General features: G+C 43.3%; 1 protein-coding gene across 2 annotated transcripts in view; it reads right to left on the reverse strand.

Annotated features, from left to right (window-relative positions):
- The window catches only part of SHCBP1 (SHC binding and spindle associated 1), a 30,216-nt gene extending 21,260 nt beyond the window's left edge, over positions 1–8,956 (reverse strand). The window contains exons 1-5 of one of the 2 annotated variants that reach the window (XM_070952896.1): positions 8,728–8,956; positions 7,121–7,303; positions 6,171–6,286; positions 4,865–5,073; positions 1,558–1,647 (exon numbers count right to left, since the gene is read on the reverse strand). In XM_070952896.1, the coding sequence (XP_070808997.1) occupies positions 1,558–1,647; positions 4,865–5,073; positions 6,171–6,286; positions 7,121–7,303; positions 8,728–8,956 (827 nt within the window). The remainder of the gene's footprint in view (positions 1–1,557; positions 1,648–4,864; positions 5,074–6,170; positions 6,287–7,120; positions 7,304–8,727) is intronic. The other variant, XM_070952897.1, reaches the window with a different exon arrangement.
- Positions 8,957–16,838: the final 7,882 nt, after the last annotated feature.

Raw genomic sequence — 16,838 nt, forward strand, 5'->3', positions numbered from 1 at the left:
CAACCCATTTACAATCAGTTTTGTGCTGCCATCTAGTGGGAGATGGATGCAATGCCTCAGACAGAGCCAAAAAAAAAAATACCTCTGCATCCTTTTCCTCTTACCTTTTCAATCGCTGGGTTTTCAGCCCGAAAATATCAATAAAACTATTTAATTCTTGAAATACAGAATGCAGGAAGGGGAGAAGAATTCCTTAAATTTTCCCTGTTGGCTCCACCCACTACTCTCCTGCCAACGGCCAACTAAACTTGTCCAGTCTTTCATTGAGTATTTGTCCTATAGGTAGTTCTCGACATACGGCACAAGAGGGCAGGGGTGAAATGCTACCGGTTCGGGCAGGTTCATTAGAACCGGTAGTAAAAAAATTGCTACCGGGTTGCCGAACCGGTAATAAAAAAAAATGCTTTAAAAAGTTTTTTAAAAGTTCCGACGATCACAAGTCGCTTAGCTGATCTTCGGAACTTCTTTTTTTTTTTTTTAATTTTTTAAGCATTTTTTTTTTTAACTTTAAAATGCTTTTTAAAATGCTTTAAAAAGTAAAAAAAAAAAGCAGGAAATCCAAAAGTGCTTGTTTGGTGCGGACTGTGCATACGTGCACAGCGTGCGTCTGGTGCGCACCACACATGCAGCGAACCAGTGGCCACGGGCGGAGGATTTCACCACTGCAATAGAGGCTGGAAAATTCATTACTAAGTGGGGCAATCGTCAGCGAGGCATCACAGGAAGACTTGTCCAGGCAATCTCCAAGAATCAGATGCAATGGAAAGGACTTTCTTGCTTTCTTCCCTTTCTTCCTTCCTCCCTCCTTCCCTCTCTCCCTCCTCTATTTTCCTTCCTTCCTTTCTTCTTTCCTCCCTCCCTGCCTCCCTCCCTCCTCTATTTTCCTTCCTTCCTCCCTCCCTGCCTCCCTCCCTCCTCTATTTTCCTTCCTTCCTTTCTTCCTTCCTCCCTCCTTCCTTCTCTCCCTCCTCTATTTTCCTTCCTTCCTTTCTTCTTTCCTCCCTCCCTGCCTCCCTCCCTCTGTCCTTCCATTCCTTCCCATCTCTTCCCCTCCCTCCCTCCCTCCCTTCCTTTTCTTCCTTTCTTCCGTCTTTCCTTTCTTCCATCTTTCCTTTCTTCCTTCCTTTTATTTTTGATTTCACATATGGCAATCACAAGATTGCAGGATGCTATGAATGACGTAAGTGTAAGCTGGTTTATCCAGCACTCGGATTGCGATTATGTGACACAATCACAATGCGACTGTTGTGATGCAAGGACCGTAAGTCCCCGTTTACTTATTAGCTATTTTCTTACCGTATTATTAGCACCGTCATAACTCTGAACGATCGCTAAACGAATGGTCGTTAAGTGAGGAAGGAGTACCTGCGTTTCTTTTCCCAGCTCCCCTCTCTCGATTTGCAATACAGCCAACCAGCAGCTACCCTTTTCGTGCCCGACACATTGCAAGCAGGCTGGCCTTAGCAAGCCACGCCATAGACATAATTCCATGTAACACACTGCCTTCCATACTCCCAGGCTTAAAAAAATAATAATAATTCCTTCCGCAGGACTTACAAACGCAGACGTGGCTCCACACATCGGACAAAGTAGTCGAAGTCGTCATCTTCTTCATCCCAGCTTCGCCAAATGTGCTTATAGAAAAACCTGCCAATCCCATAAAAAAAGTGAGCTAAGAGACTTCGTGTTTTCACAAGGCAGGGCAGAGGCAAAACTATGGATCTGGTTCACTTAGCACTTAAGACTTATATACCGCTGCTCCATATAGTGCTTTATAGCGTTCCCTAAGCGCTTTACAGAGTCAGGTTTCCCTCCCACCCAACCCCACCCCTCAACAGTCTGGGTCCTCATTTGACCGATCTCGGAAGGATGAAAGGCTGAGTCAACCTTGAAGCCGGTCAGGATCGAACTGCTGGCAGTGGGCAGAGTTAGCCTGCCAAACTGCATTCTCACTACGCTACCATGGTTCTTTAGCAATACCATTTAGGCTTATATATTGGTCCACAGTACTTTGCAGCCCTCTCTGGGCGGTTTACAGTGTCAGCCTCTTGCCCCCAACAATCTGGATCCTCATTTGACCGACTTCAGAAAGTTGGAAGGCTGAGTCAATCTTGAGCCCGTCAGGATCGAACTGCTGACAGTCAGCAGAGTCAACCTGCAACACTGCATTCTAACTACTGTGCCACCACGGCTCTGTCACATGTTACATTAAACCCTGGCTTGCCTTAATCATTGGTCACTGAGCATGTTTCCCCTGACAGGTGTTCACAGAATGCCCCAAGTCCAGCTCTAAACTACATTTGGTGTCCTACAATGTGTAAACCTTTCCTAATTGAGTCCTTAATCAGAACAATTCTGGTTTCATCCGAATATTAATTTTTAAAATTCTCTTTATCACCCTACGTAGGTTGAAAGTTTGATCCAGTGGCTAAGAGAGCAGGCCTGTGAATTCCAGTCCTGTCTTAAACATGAAAGCTGGCTGGGTGACCTTGGGCCAATCACCAGGAGACGGTGAGTTCTAGTCCCACCCTAGGCATGAAAGCCAGTTGGGTGACTTTGAGCCAATCACCAAGAGAGTCTGAGTTGTAGTCCCGCCTTAGGCGCAAAAACTGGCTGAGTAACCTTGGGCCAGTCACTTTCAGCCCAGCCAACCTCACAGGGTTGTTGTTGTGGGGAAAATAGGAGGAGGAAGGAGTATCATGTAGGTTTGCCGCCTTGAGTTATTTATTAAGTAATAAAGGCAGGATAAAAATCTAATATCTATAAAAGCCATCGCTCTGCTAAACAAATAATTCCCTCAACACTGTCAAACTATTCACTAAGGCTGCACTACTATCAGTATTAGGCTTCTCATCGTTCCTATCACCCATCTCCTCCCACTTATGACTGCATGACTGTTAACTTTGTTGCTTGTATCCTTGTGATTTATATTGATATTGTTTCCTGATTGCTTATTTGTACCCTATGACTATCATTAGGTGTTGTACCTTATGATTCTTGATGAACATATCTTTTATGTACACTGAGAGCATATGCACCAAAGACAAATTCCTTGTGTGTCCAATTACATTTGGCCAATAAAGAATTCTGTTCTGTTCTGTTCTGTTCTGTTCTGTTCTGTTCTGTTCTGTTCTGTTCTGTTGTTCTATTCTATTCTATTCTATTCTATTCTATTCTATTCTATTCTATTCTATTCTATTCTATTCAGGATGGGATAAAATATCAAATAAAAATATCTACTTAGATCCAATATTTTTCTTGCTTTCACACAAATCCACCCACTCATGTTAAAACGTTTGCTTCACCTTTTTCACGTTTCCAACACAAATGAGAAGCACCGTTATACATCTTAAGAACAATTTCTCTTGATGATTTGTACCGATGGTGTGTGTCGTTTTATAAAAATTCTCTTTTAATATTACAAGATCGTGTGAATTTCAAAGCTATTTAATGTCTAATCCTAACCCCGATATTTTATCCTGACTTCTGGCTGGGCCAGCTTTCTGCATTTCTTCGCTTTCCCTTTCATTTCTTCACCGGTGTTATCGCCAGCTTTCACACTTTCACCCTGCAGCGAAAGTGGAAAATCGCCATTGTAACAGGCTCATTATCTTGTTTCAATATTACTTCCTGTCACTGGCAGGGGGTCCCTCGCAACTTGGCAAAGAAGTGTGATCAACTCACAATCCTATTTAAACTACGAAGGGAGAATTTGAAACTTTGGCATGGCAAAGTTTCTTTCTTGCAAGCTACCAAGCCCAACTCAAAAAGGACCAGCTGTGTTCACACACAACATGCTGAACCCAAAACTCATCAACCGTCTTTTGGTTTAGCAACTTGGTGGCGCAGTGGTTAGAATGCCGTATTGCAGGCTGACTCTGCCCTCTGCCAGCAGGTCGATCTTGATCAGCTCAAGGTTGACTCTGTCAAGTTTCGAGGTCGTCTCAAATAAATTGCATTTCAAACAAAGTCTTTGAAGAAAACTCCCATTTATTAAGCACGACATTCAAAGCCCGACTCATCGTAGCCAACACTGACTTCCAGACCCAAAACCCTCCCTTTCCGTTCCCCACTCCTCTGCACTCATTGGCCATCTTCCAAGTCACTCTACCCCTATCTACTGCTCCAACTCAAAGGAATTTCCTCCCTCCCATCCCATCTCCTAGGGGATATTATCTCCAGGGAAAATAAGTAGGTGAAAAGTCAAACGTCCCTTTCCAGACGCCTCCGCTCCTCCTTCTTATGTCAGCACTAGAGTAAATGCAGTTTGAAGTGCTGACAGACTCAGCCTTCCATCCTTCCAAGGTTGGTCAAATGAGGACCCAGATTGTTGGGGACAATATGCCGATGTTGTAAACCACCCAGAAAGTGCTGTAAAACATTATTGCAGGCGAACTCTGCCCACAGCCTGGAGTTCGATCCTGACCAGCTCAAGGTTGACTCAGACTTCCATCCTTCCGAGGTCGGTCAAATGAGGACCCAGATTGTTGGGGCCAAGAGGCTGACCTCTTGTTAAGTGAGTTGTTAAGTGAACCACTACAGTTGAATGGTTAGTAACACAGTTGTCCAGTGTATCTGGCTTGCCCATGGACTTTGTCAGAAGGTCACAAAAGGTGATCACCTGACCCTGGTGGACATGCCACCGTCATAAATATGAGTCAGTTGCCAAAAGTCTGAATTTTGATCACCTGACCATGGGGACGCTGAGAAAATTGTAACTATGAGAAACGGTCATAAGTCATATTTTTCAGTGCCATTGTAACACTGAATGGCCACTAAACCAACTGTTGTTAAACTGAGGAATACCTGTAGTCAGAATTTTGAAATTTAGCATCTCCCCAAGCCCTAGGCCAGCGCAGTCTACCTGACATGCTCTATTGCAAGGGCCGTCTGGTCGAATTCTCCCGAGTCATCGAACACGACTGACAATTCCTGCAGAGGCAGCTGATGTTCCTTCAGTTCCAACAGCGCGCACATCTGCTCCGAGGTGAAGCTCCCCTCTTGTACCCGGCACCGAAAAGGCTGGGAAAGCCGCACCACGGCTTTCAGGGAGGTGTAGTCTACGTTGGCAACCTGGCAGGTTAGGAAAACGAGAAAGTGGCAGTGAATTATTTTCTTTCCACGACCACCAACACCCCTCTGGGAAAGGAACTCTGCCCTAAAAAGAATGCAAAACCTCATTTGTAACAGCTTTTATCTGTAAGTTGACAAGGACTAGATTTTGAGCAGAAGAGAAGGAAGCACTTGGGGGGAGAAACTAAAGCACTCCGGATGTGGTGAAACTACAATTCCCAGCAATCCCAGCCAAAGTTATGGGGTGATGGGAATTGCAGCTGGGCAACAATCAAGATAAAATAGGGCAAGGGCCTAGGGCCATGATGGCACGCGTGCCCAAGGTGCCCAGAACCACCCATGTGCTTCTGCTTCACCATTAAACCATCTTTCCAATCGGCCTCCATGTTTTTAGTATTTTTCTCCCGGCTTGGAACTGAACCAGATGGATATTTCTTCCAACACTAGTATTGAAATTTATCTCTCCAACATGGGTTGAAAAAAGGGCCAAATATGTACAACGGAAAGATGTCAACATGTTCATGCACACAATGTTTTGTCTTGGGCTGTGCACACGAACATGTTACCTTCGATGCTTTGGAGATCTTTCAGCACCAACTTGCTTTTCAGATGGGATCCCATCTACCCATTAAAGGTGTTGTGTTTTTTTTTTTTTTTTTTTAATCACCCATTAGCTGCTCTGTGGCTTGAAAGCAGGCAAATACCGTCTTTTTCAGACTATAAGACACACTTTTTTTGTCTCCCAAAAGGAGGTGAAAATGTCTGTGCGCCTTATAGACCAAATATTACCGAAACCCTGCCCATCCACCGGCCATTTTTGGGGCCTTTTCTCAGCCCATTTTGAGGCTTTTTTTTCGGCCCGTTTTCGAGGCTTTTTTTGGCCTGTTTTGGGGGCTTTTTCCGGCCCATTTTTGAGGCTTTTTTTCAGCCCATCTTTTTGAAAAAACAGGCCAAAAAAAGCCCCAGAATCGGGCTGGAAAAAGGCCAAAAAAGGCCTGAAAAAAGGGAGGCCAAAACTTTTGTTGTTGTTGTTTTAAATTTAGGTACGTCTTATAGTTCAAAAAATAGGGTAAATAGCATGGCTGTGTTAGGCTTACCTCGACTAAGACTTCAAATGCATTAGTGCGCCAGATTGCCTGCCATCCGGAGGGTTCAAGGACCTTTTCCAAATACTCGGCTGTAAATTCTTTCACCTCTGAGGCTTTGCAGTCAGCTAAAAATTAAACCAGGGACACAACATGTTTTTGTTAGGCTTTTTGCTGCTGCTGTTATCATCATCATCATCATCACCACCGTCATCAGACTATACATAATAACATGACACTGTAGCAGCTATAATCCGTCAGTCCCCGTGCAACCGGTTTTAATTTCAAAGTTTCCCAAATGTGCTTTAACCTCAACGCGGAAAAACTAGTTGAAAAGTTATGGGATTACGGGAACCTAACCGCTTTTCTGTAAAAGAGACAGCAGAAGATTTATAGTTTCAGACTTGCAAGATTCTATTGTTTTTGAGCCTTATAAAATAAAAGAGAATCACCCCTTCCGGATTATCTGGGCAGCTTGATACTTTTGCAAAGGGTGGCATAAGAATAGAATAGAATAGAATAGAATAGAATAGAATAGAATAGAATAGAATAGAATAGAATAGAATAGAATAGAATAGAATAGAATAGAATAGAATGGAATGGAATGGAATGGAATGGAATGGAATGGAAGGGAAGGGAAGGGAAGGGAAGGGAAGGGAAGGGAAGGGAAGGGAAGGGAAGGGAAGGGAAGGAAGGAAAAGAGCAAAGAAGGAGAGGAGAGGAGAGGAGAGGAGAGGAGAGGAGAGGAGAGGAGAGGAGAGGAGAGGAGAGGAAAGGAAAGGAAAAGAGGAAAGGAAAGGAAAGGGGGAAAGAAGGAGAGGAGAGGAGAGGAGAGGAGAGGAGAGGAGAGGAGAGGAGACAAATGGTTATCCAATCCAATCCAACAAATTTTGGGCTCAACTGTGGTCATAAGAGATATAAGATAGGTGTGTCCAGACCACTGGAAATTTAAAATCACTCACCTAACATGTAATCCTGGTAGGTCTTGAATCTCTCATAGAAGAGGAGGTTGTTTGTCTGGAAAGTGTCTGGAAGAAGAGCTTTTGCATCTGACACAACCCTCTGCAAAGCTGTTCCAGGCCTGTCGTGACTCCCATAGCCACTGCAGCTGCTCTCCTCGCTACTCTGACTCTCATTACCTTCGTCTAGTAGCAAAGGGAAAAGACATTCACCACCCCTCTTAGCAGGGTTCACATGTGCATGCAGAATCCTTACATTCTATTATCATTGAGTGACTGCCTAGTTTAGACACCATTCACGCTTACAACAATGATGAAAAAGTAACTCTGCAACCGATCTTCATAATTAGAACCTTCGCAGGCCCATAAAGCAAAGGAAAGCTGAAGGAAGATCATAAGCACAATCAGTTTCACTTAGCATCCGATTTAAGTAAAAAAAAAAACCCAGCTGTCAGTCCCAGTTATGGTCGCTAAAGGTGAGAACCATTTGAATTATTACTGTCAGTTTGTTGTAGTGGTTAAGGTACTTGGCTAGAAATCAGGAGACCCTAAGTTCCAGTCCCACCTTAGGCACAAAGCCACCTGGGTAATCCCTTTTTTTAACCCCTTATTTATTTTTTTTATTCTAGACTTTTTAATTGTAGATTTACTGAGTGTTTTTAATTTGTTCTGTCTCTGACTGTAATACACGGAATTGAAATTGCTTCTACCTTGTAAATCGCCCAGAGTGCTGTACAGTGCAATGGGCCGATATATATATGCCTAAATATATATCTATATATTTCTATATCTATATCTATATATCTTTCTATATCTATATATCTATATCTATATCTATCTATCTATCTGTCTGTCTGTCTGTCTGTCTATCTATCTATCTCTACCTATCTATCTACCTTCTATCTATCTACCTATATCTACCTATATCTATTATCTATCTGTCTATCTATTTACCTACTACCTATCTATCTATCTCTACCTATCTATCTATTTATCTATCTATATCTATATCTATTATGTATCTATCTACCTATCATCTATCTATCTATCTATATCTATTATGTATCTATCTACCTATTATCTATCTCTCTCTCTCTATCTCCCTACCTACCTATTTACCTACCTACCTACCTATCTACCTTCTATCTATCTAAATCTATCTATATCTATTATGTATCTATCTATCTACCTATCATCTATCTATCTATCTATCTATATCTATATCTATATCTATTATGTATCTACCTATTATCTATCTCTATCTATCTATCTACCTACCTATTTACCTACCTACCTACCTATTTACCTACCCACCTACCTACTTACCTACCTACCTACCTACCTATCTGATACATACCTACCTACCTATCTGATACATACCTACCTACCTACCTACCTATCTGATACATGCTATTGCTATTCTCCAGTTTGGTTTTTACAGTAAACCACTTCCAGATTTTTTTTTTTAAACTAAGCGGCTTAAACTGTCCGGAGCCGAGACAACAACTGAAAAGTGGAATTAAAGTGGAATTTAGCTGCGAGGTTAGAGAGGATCGTCCGAGGCTTGGAAGAGAGTCTGGCAGCGAAGAGGGACGACAAATAAGCCTTACCTGAACTAAGATCTTCTGCGATTTCCTGGCTGCTACCGGCGGTCGGTACGGGCGGCAAGGCGGCTTCTGTTAACTGGTTGTCCTCTCTCTCCGGCTCCGGCTCCGGCTCTATCTCTGGCCGGGCTTCCCTCTCCTCTTCCCCGGTCGCTTCTGCCGCCCCTGCCGCTTCTTCCACGGCCATCCGCGATTCAGCCTCCCCGGCTGACTCCCCTCCGCTCGGCTCTTCCATCCCGCCGCCGCAGCCGCCGCCCAGCGCCCTTCGTTGTAAATTTCAAACTTCGCGCCCCGACGTCACTCTCGGAGCAGCTGCGATTGGCCCGAGCGAGGGAACTCCGGAAGCGGCGGAACCAATCGGCAGGCAGCAAAAGGAGGCGCGGTTAGAACGTTGGGGCGGGGCGGGAATGGAGAGGGGTTGCCCCGTTCCATAGGGGCGGAGCTTGAGGGAGATGAAAGGGGAAAGGCGATAACTTTGAACTTGGGCGCCGGACGGGAAACTGAGGAAGGGGGTGGTGGGGGGGGTAGCAGTGGAAGAGTGTGAATGGGAGGGAGGGGAGATGCTGCCCGCTGGCGCCGGGGAAGAGGCTTTCCTTGTTTTTCCAACGAGCTGGAGGATGATGGGAGTTGTAGTCCGGCACTTTTGGGAGGGCGCCTGGTTGCAGAAGTCCGTTTTTCTAAACTGCAGGTCGCGATTTTTTTATTATTATACATAAACATTTTGAATACAGTGTATTGTCAGTGTATATCATTTACAAAAGAAAAACAAAGGAAGAACAAAAAGAAATATTAACACATGTACTGGTAACAATAGTAATATTGTAACATAATAGTTTTGACTAAATTTCTATTTAGAATAGAATAGAATAGAATAGAATTGAATAGAATAGAATTGAATAGAATAGAATAGAATTGAATAGAATAGAATAGAATAGAATAGAATAGAATAGAATAGAATAGAATAGAATAGAATAGAATAGAATAGAATAGAATTTTTTATTGGCCAAGTGTGATTGGACACACAAGGAATTTGTCTTGGTGCATATGTTCTCAGTGTACATAAAAGACAAGATACGTTCAACAAGAATCATAAGGCACAACACTTAATGATCGTCATAGGGTACAAATAAGCAATCAGGAAACAATATCAATCATAAGGATACAAGCAACAAAGTTAAAGTCATACAGTCATAAGTGGAAGGAGATGGGTGGTGGGAACGATGAGAAGATTAATAGTAATGTAGACTTAGTAATTATATTAGCTTATTTATAATTCTATGAATTATATTGGCATATTTATAATTCTAAACTATCTACTATCTACTGCTTTATCTGTGTATAACCTGGACTGTTTATTGGATTGTGCCTTATTACTGTTTCCTAAAAGTAAACACAACTCAGTGTATCTGTGTGTTGGCTATGCTTATTCATAACTGCTCTCAGTCGCTTTCATGTGCACACCCTTGCTACTCTAGGGTTGCTCTGCGAATTCCTCAACAATGTGTAACCCAGCCCATATATCCGTGACGGGGAAGCACCCTCTCTGTGGGCATGCAAGCTCTCACCCCAATTCAGCTCCGCCACACATGCGCACATGCCTCCCGTCAGCCAGCTGGTTGTCGGGTCACTGTGGTGCATGCACGGGGGGGCACGTGCGGAGGTCGGGTGTGCATGTGGGGGCGGGGTGCATGCGCAGGGGCCCGCGGGCACATTGCATTTTAGGGTTTCAGGTGTGTGGGCACACATTCTAGTGCACACGTGCACGCTTTGGGCACTCAGTCTGGAAAAGGTTAGCCATCATATATACCATATATACTCCTTGACTTTTCGGGACTGAAGGAATGAAAGAAAACGTTATTGTGCAATCAAATTACTCTTAACCACAAGGGGGCCATGTAACATTTCAAATTAAAGACTAAAGCAACCTTTTGCACTTCACTTCAATGCACTTCAGAGATGGAGCCAACACAGATTCATCCCCAACAATTTACGCCTGTGTTCAACAGTGAAGAGACAGGGCAGAAAACATCCTGCAGACAACACAGCTCCACATCACAGTCCTTTCATCCATTCCAAGAAGGCTCCACACCCATTTGCACTACTCAGGTGACCCCGAGGACACAAATAAATTTCCAAGCGGCCTCAACGACTCTCTAAAAAGGATGCAAATGACTAGCTGTCTGCAAGGAGTGTAAATCCTCCCACCATCCAGTCAGAGCTGAAGAAGCTTCTCGGGTGAGAAGCGAAACGTCTTCAAAGAAAAAAGTCATTTGCCTCTTGAAAAAGCACCTTTGCTTCCTGCATGAGCAGGGGATTGGACTGGAAGATCTCTGTTATTCCGTAAATGAAAAAAAAAAGTGATATACTTAAAACCTTTGGAAGCATCCTACAGTTACATGATCAAAATTTGGGCACATGGCAACTGGCATGTATTTATGAGGGTTGCAATCGCCAACGCGATTGCCATTTGCTTCTGATAAACAAAGTCAGTAGGGAAACCAGCTTCACTTAACAATTATAGGAACTCAGGAAGATAAATCTATCTCAGCATCTATTATTGCAGCACTATTGAGAGTGTCCTGACATACGGCATTCTTGCATAGTATGGGAGCAGCTCTGTAGCGGACAAAAAAGCTCTACAGAGAATCATTAAAATTGCCCAGAATATCATCGGATTCCAGCTACCAGCCCTGGACGACATCTTCGAATCTCGTTCTTTGAGAAAGTTGCACAACATTCTCAGAGACTCTTCCCACCCTGCTTACAATCTTTTTGGACTGTTGCCTTCTGGCAGAAGATACAGAACAATTAAAACTCAGGCCACAAGTTTTCTGAATAGTTTTTATCCCAGAGCTATAATTGCACTCAAGAATGAACTAAAGGGCCACCATCCGTGAGCTGTTGGACAGCATTACTGGGTCTGTTGTGTGGATGTTTGTGTGGTTTGGGGGCGAGGAATTTGTGGTGGGTGGGAGTGTGTTTGGGGATTGTTATATGTGTTGGACCTGGTCTTTGGGTATTAAGTGAATTTGATGGGTATACTGTGTATATACATACAATGACAATAAAGGTGTTATTATTATTATTTGTTCTCTTAATCACACACAAAAAAAGTCAAAAAGAGCCTGGTGGCGCAGCAGACTAATGGCCTGTTATTAACATTCAGTTGCCTGCAATTACTGCAAGTTTGAATCTCCCCAGGCTCAAGGTTGATTCAGCCTTCCATCCTTTCTAAGATAGGTAAATTGAGGACCCAGTTTGTGGGGGCAATAAGCTGACTTTGTATAAATATACAAAAGTATGAAAGCTATTGCTTAATGCATTGTAAGCCGCTCTGAGTCTCCGGAGAAGGGTGGCATATAAATCAAATTTTATAAAAAAAGTCACAAAATCAGGCACAACTGATTTAACAATTGCCTCACTTAGCAACAGAAGTTCCAGGTCAGTTGTGGTTATAAATTGAGGATTATCTTTCAGAGAAGGAGGCCCATGCCCTGCCATTCACACTTTGGATGTTAAATCCAAAAACCCAAGAACCTGGGGTAGGTTGGGGGTTTTCGGGCTTAATACATTGCATGCATGAATCCAGCTCTTGTAAGTTATAAACTAGTGTTACCCTTCGGTGCATGAAAGTACCCACTGTGGCTTGTTAAATAAACCACGGTTTATCCAGTATGTATCACCCGACTGTTTTCTCTAAATTAGCCCAGGGAGCAGATAATCAGAAGGCATTTATTCATTTATATATAACCTGCAAGTCGCTTGATCTACTTTGAGGCAAAAATAAAACCCAATTTATTCATTATGTTATTCCCGTCTTAGAAACAGCTGACTTGTTTAGACACTTCAATTTTTGCCAGCTAATATGGTTTTCATTGAGCAAGACTGATCACCAGAAAATCACTCTCTAATTGTCAAAATGGAAGGACCCGCCTCATTAAACAAATGCAAAAGTCATTGTCTTTAAACCATTAAGGCGTAAATTCCTTCCTGAGGTGGAATAATGCGATAATTTTGTTGGTTTCCAATCAATCTTGATTTCCTCTATAGAGATTTTGTTTCCTCTTAATTTTTTTCCCTTGGTAACCATTTAGGCAAAGCAAGCATCTCCAACTTGATGTTGGACTTTATCTCCAGAATGGCCAGGCAACATACCATTGGCAGAGGTAGGTTTACATATTGTTGCCACTAGTTTGCCGGGCGTGAAGGCATGCGCCTTCCATGCCTGCGCCTTTCATGCATGCGCCTGGCCTTCCGCGCATTTGTGCAGCCTCGAAAATGTGGCTAAATAGGATGGTATTATGTCCGGGTGGGTAAGCGTGGCGGGGTGGGCCCACCCCGTGGGGCCACTCCCACCCGCCGCTACCAGTTTGCTTGAACCTGTCTGAACCGGTTGAATACCATCTCTGACCATTGGCCATGCTTGCAAGCAATTCTGGGAGTTGAAGTCCAACACATCTCTATAGCATCAAGTTCAAGGGAGACTCACCCTACATGAAGGGCAGGGCTTTAACTGTACGGTTATGGCCATCATCTTGACTACAAATATCCCAGTGGTGAAATCCAATTTTTTTTACTACCGGATTTGTGAGCATGGCTTGGTGGGCGTGGTGTGGCTTGGTGGGTGTGGCAGGAGAAGGATACTGCAAATTCTCCATTCCCACCCCACTCCTGGGGGAAGGATATTGCAAAAATTCCATTCCCACCCCACTGTGGGGCCAGCCAGAGGTGGTATTTGCCGGTTCTCCGAACTACTCAAAATTTCCACTATCGGTTCTCCAGAACCTGTCAGAACCTACTGGATTTCACTCCTGAAATATCCCCATTAAATTCAGGAAGAATTTTTTTTTTTTTAATTTGATTTATATGTCGCCCTTCTCCGGAGACTCAGGGCGGTTTACAATGCATTAAGTAATAGCCTTCACACTTTTGTATATTTATACAAAGTCATCTTATTGCCCCCACAAACTGCGTCCTCAATTTACCTACCTTAGAAAGGATGGAAGGCTGAGTCAACCTTGAGCCTGGTGAGAATTGAACTCGCAGTAATTGCAGGCAGCTAGATGTTAAATGCTGCCTTAGGAGGCATTAGCCTCGTACGCCACTCAGGCTCCTTTCCTCTCCTCTTCCTTTCCTCCTCCTTTCCTTTCCTGTCCTCAGACAGTTCCCCAAAACTTACTTTGCTAAAATTATTATTTAAAGTTATTTGCTGTCCGACTCCCGGCGACTTGCTAAACTTTTGTGGAGACCACTCAGTTCTTTGGATCTTGTCCTGTACCTTTGTTTGGGATGAATGTTTGTTCTTAGAAATGTTTGTTTACAAGAGTGAGCTGTCCCCACACTCTCTATGCAGCTTGAAGATTTAACACTGGGGGGTGTGGGATGCAGCCTCTTCTCAATATGTCTGGAATAACTTTTCAACAATGAAACACCTACCCACAAATCAAGCGCCCGGTGCCTTCCTTTTTTATGCCACCATCTTGCTAACAGGCCATGGTCTCTGGCATGACCGTAGGAGAGAAGGAGGAAAGCAGTAGATTTCAAAGTGTAGGACGTTAGCACCTACCCCTCTCCTAGAAGAATGAAATATTTTAGGGAATATTAAAAAGGCAGAATATTATATTTCCCTGGCTGAGAAATGGAGAAACATGTTTTTTTTTTTAGGCAGGAAGCTGACTCACTCTTAATTGCCCCCACCCTCCTCAATAGCTCACAGCAGATGTCAGCACTTAAGAGATAAAGAGATGGCTATGTCTACTCATAAGCAAATACCCTCACTCAAGATCCAAACCAGGACAAAGCCATTAAGCCATAATAGGAGTTGCCCAAAGCCCCTTCATTACATCACCCAGCAAGATTCAACCAAGCCTGGGACTCAAGACAACCTACAAAGTTACCCCTGCATGGCCCCATGGGAGTCTGACAACCAATCAGAATACATGCCCTTGCCACAGGAACAGGAAGTTCAAATTCAAAGCCCAAGAGAGGGTATAAATATCTCTTTCCCTCTCCCTCTCCCTCTCCTCTCCCTCTCCCTCTCCCTCTCCCTCTCCCTCTCCCTCCCATGTGCTCGATTGCCCAGGACCTTAAACCATGTGGTCCTGTCCACCATTAAACCATCTTTCCAAATAGCCTCCCTGTTTCCAGTGTCTTTCTCCCCACTTGGAACTGAACCCAGATGGACATTGCTTCCAACAAAAGGAACAATATTTCACACTAATTGTCCTCTGGAGTACCAAAGGTCAAAGCCTAGGTATCCCTGGGAGAAACATGTACAACACACGACTGTATCTTCAGTAGCAGCATCTTGTCTTACAAATCAACAACATTATCTTTATTTTTATTTCTTTTCCGCTGGATGTTAAATCAGTGTCTGAGAATTTAGAAGCATCCAGGAACATCCGTTGCCAGCTCTCTTGGTGTGTCAGCTTTGTTTTGTTCTCATCATTCTGGCACATCACTGAATGCGCTGAATAATTTAAGGAGTCTCAAAAGTGCTGGTAGCCAAACTGAACAGATGGGCTCTGGAAAGAAACAATCCTGTTGAAGGCAGCTTGAGACAGCTCTAAGGATTAGTTGCATGATGCAAGTGTTTGAGGTGTTGAGGCCTGCTAGCTTAGATACACTAAAGGGGGAAGTGCGGCAATTCGTGGAAGGGGAAGAGGTTTATTAGTTGAGCATCTTGTGGTCATGAGTCATGATTCTGAGGCCCATTTATGTTCTCAAAGAAACTCTTTGTTGAGAAAGGAGAAGTCCAGTCCTTTCTGCTCCAGCCTTGTCCCTCACCCTTGCAGATACATTGGATCATTGAGGGCATAATAGTCATGGTTATAAGATTCTCTTTCTCTGGAACAAAAAAATGAAGCAATCAGTCACCCAGTTTCTTTGAAAGCTTCATACCAACCTCCAGCCTCTTCCCTATGTTGAAAGACACATTTAGGCCAGCGGTGAAATGCACTTACCTTCGCTACTGGTTCGGGAGTGTGAGCGTGTGTGCCTCTGCTACGCATGCACAGAGCCTTCTGCGCAAGCACAGAGGGTCAAAAATGGGACATAATGATGTCCTGGTGGGTGGGCGGAGCCTCCCGCCGCCGGCGCTACCGGTTCGCGCGAACCGGATAGATCTGGCTGGATTTCACCACTGATTTAGGTTTGAATTATTTAAAAATATAACAGCAGCTGATTGCTGCCCATATTTATTTTGAAGGGTGCTCTTCCACCCAGAAAAAAAAAAAAATTCAGAAGGAAGTTGGTTTGGAAGCATTAAGATTCCCCAATCGCATTTTTGGGATGATAGAAGCAGAATAATATATGTGCTAGAGTTTAAAATCCATGGGTAACTGGCAGAAGATGTGAATTCAGTGCAAATGGCCAGTGTATTCTTTTTCCATGGAAAAAGTAGAGTATAGGTGATATATAGTCAAAATAACATTCTTTTCTCAGGGAGTCAAGGCCACCTTGCCCTGCAGCTGCGATGAGGTGACTGGGAGGCATCTCCAGTTTTGGATGGTGCCTGATTGGCTGATGTAATGGACATGTGGGTGCTATGCAGGGACTTGAAATTTCTTTTGGGTGGGGAAAACCTGGAAACTTTCAGATTTGGGTTTTCCCAGATGTGCCAATATGACATCTCTAATAAAATGGAACTTTGAGGAAACTCAAGCCTCGGAGTCTTATTTTGTTGGGGGTGTTGCTTGGAACCCCGACAGGGCGTTAATTTTATAATTCAATGACATGAAAAACATTATACGTTTCTCACCTCTAACATTAGTTAGTTGCCCTAACATGGACGAATGGTTGCAGAAGTTGATGGAGTTGACTGAAATGTCAAAACTATTTGGATTACGAAAAAGAATATAACTACTTTTATTTCCACGTGGAGACCATTTCTGAACTTTGTGCTTGAAATGGGCAAAAAACCCGAAACTTTGATTTTGGGTTTTACCAATTAGTTTGATCGATCTTCATAGAAATGACTTGTTTGTATTATTATGAAAAAACAAAAAGTTGTGATTTCATGTGAAAGCCTTATTTTACTGCAACAGGGAGAGTTGGAAGTCAATGTTTCTTTTTCTTTTTTTTTCTAATTCTCCCTCACTTCTTTTTCCCTCTTCCTC

Source organism: Pituophis catenifer, unplaced genomic scaffold, assembly GCF_029215685.1.
Source record: "Pituophis catenifer annectens isolate HBS135680 unplaced genomic scaffold, rPitCat1.0.hap2 SCAF_13, whole genome shotgun sequence".
NCBI lineage: Eukaryota > Metazoa > Chordata > Lepidosauria > Squamata > Colubridae > Pituophis > Pituophis catenifer.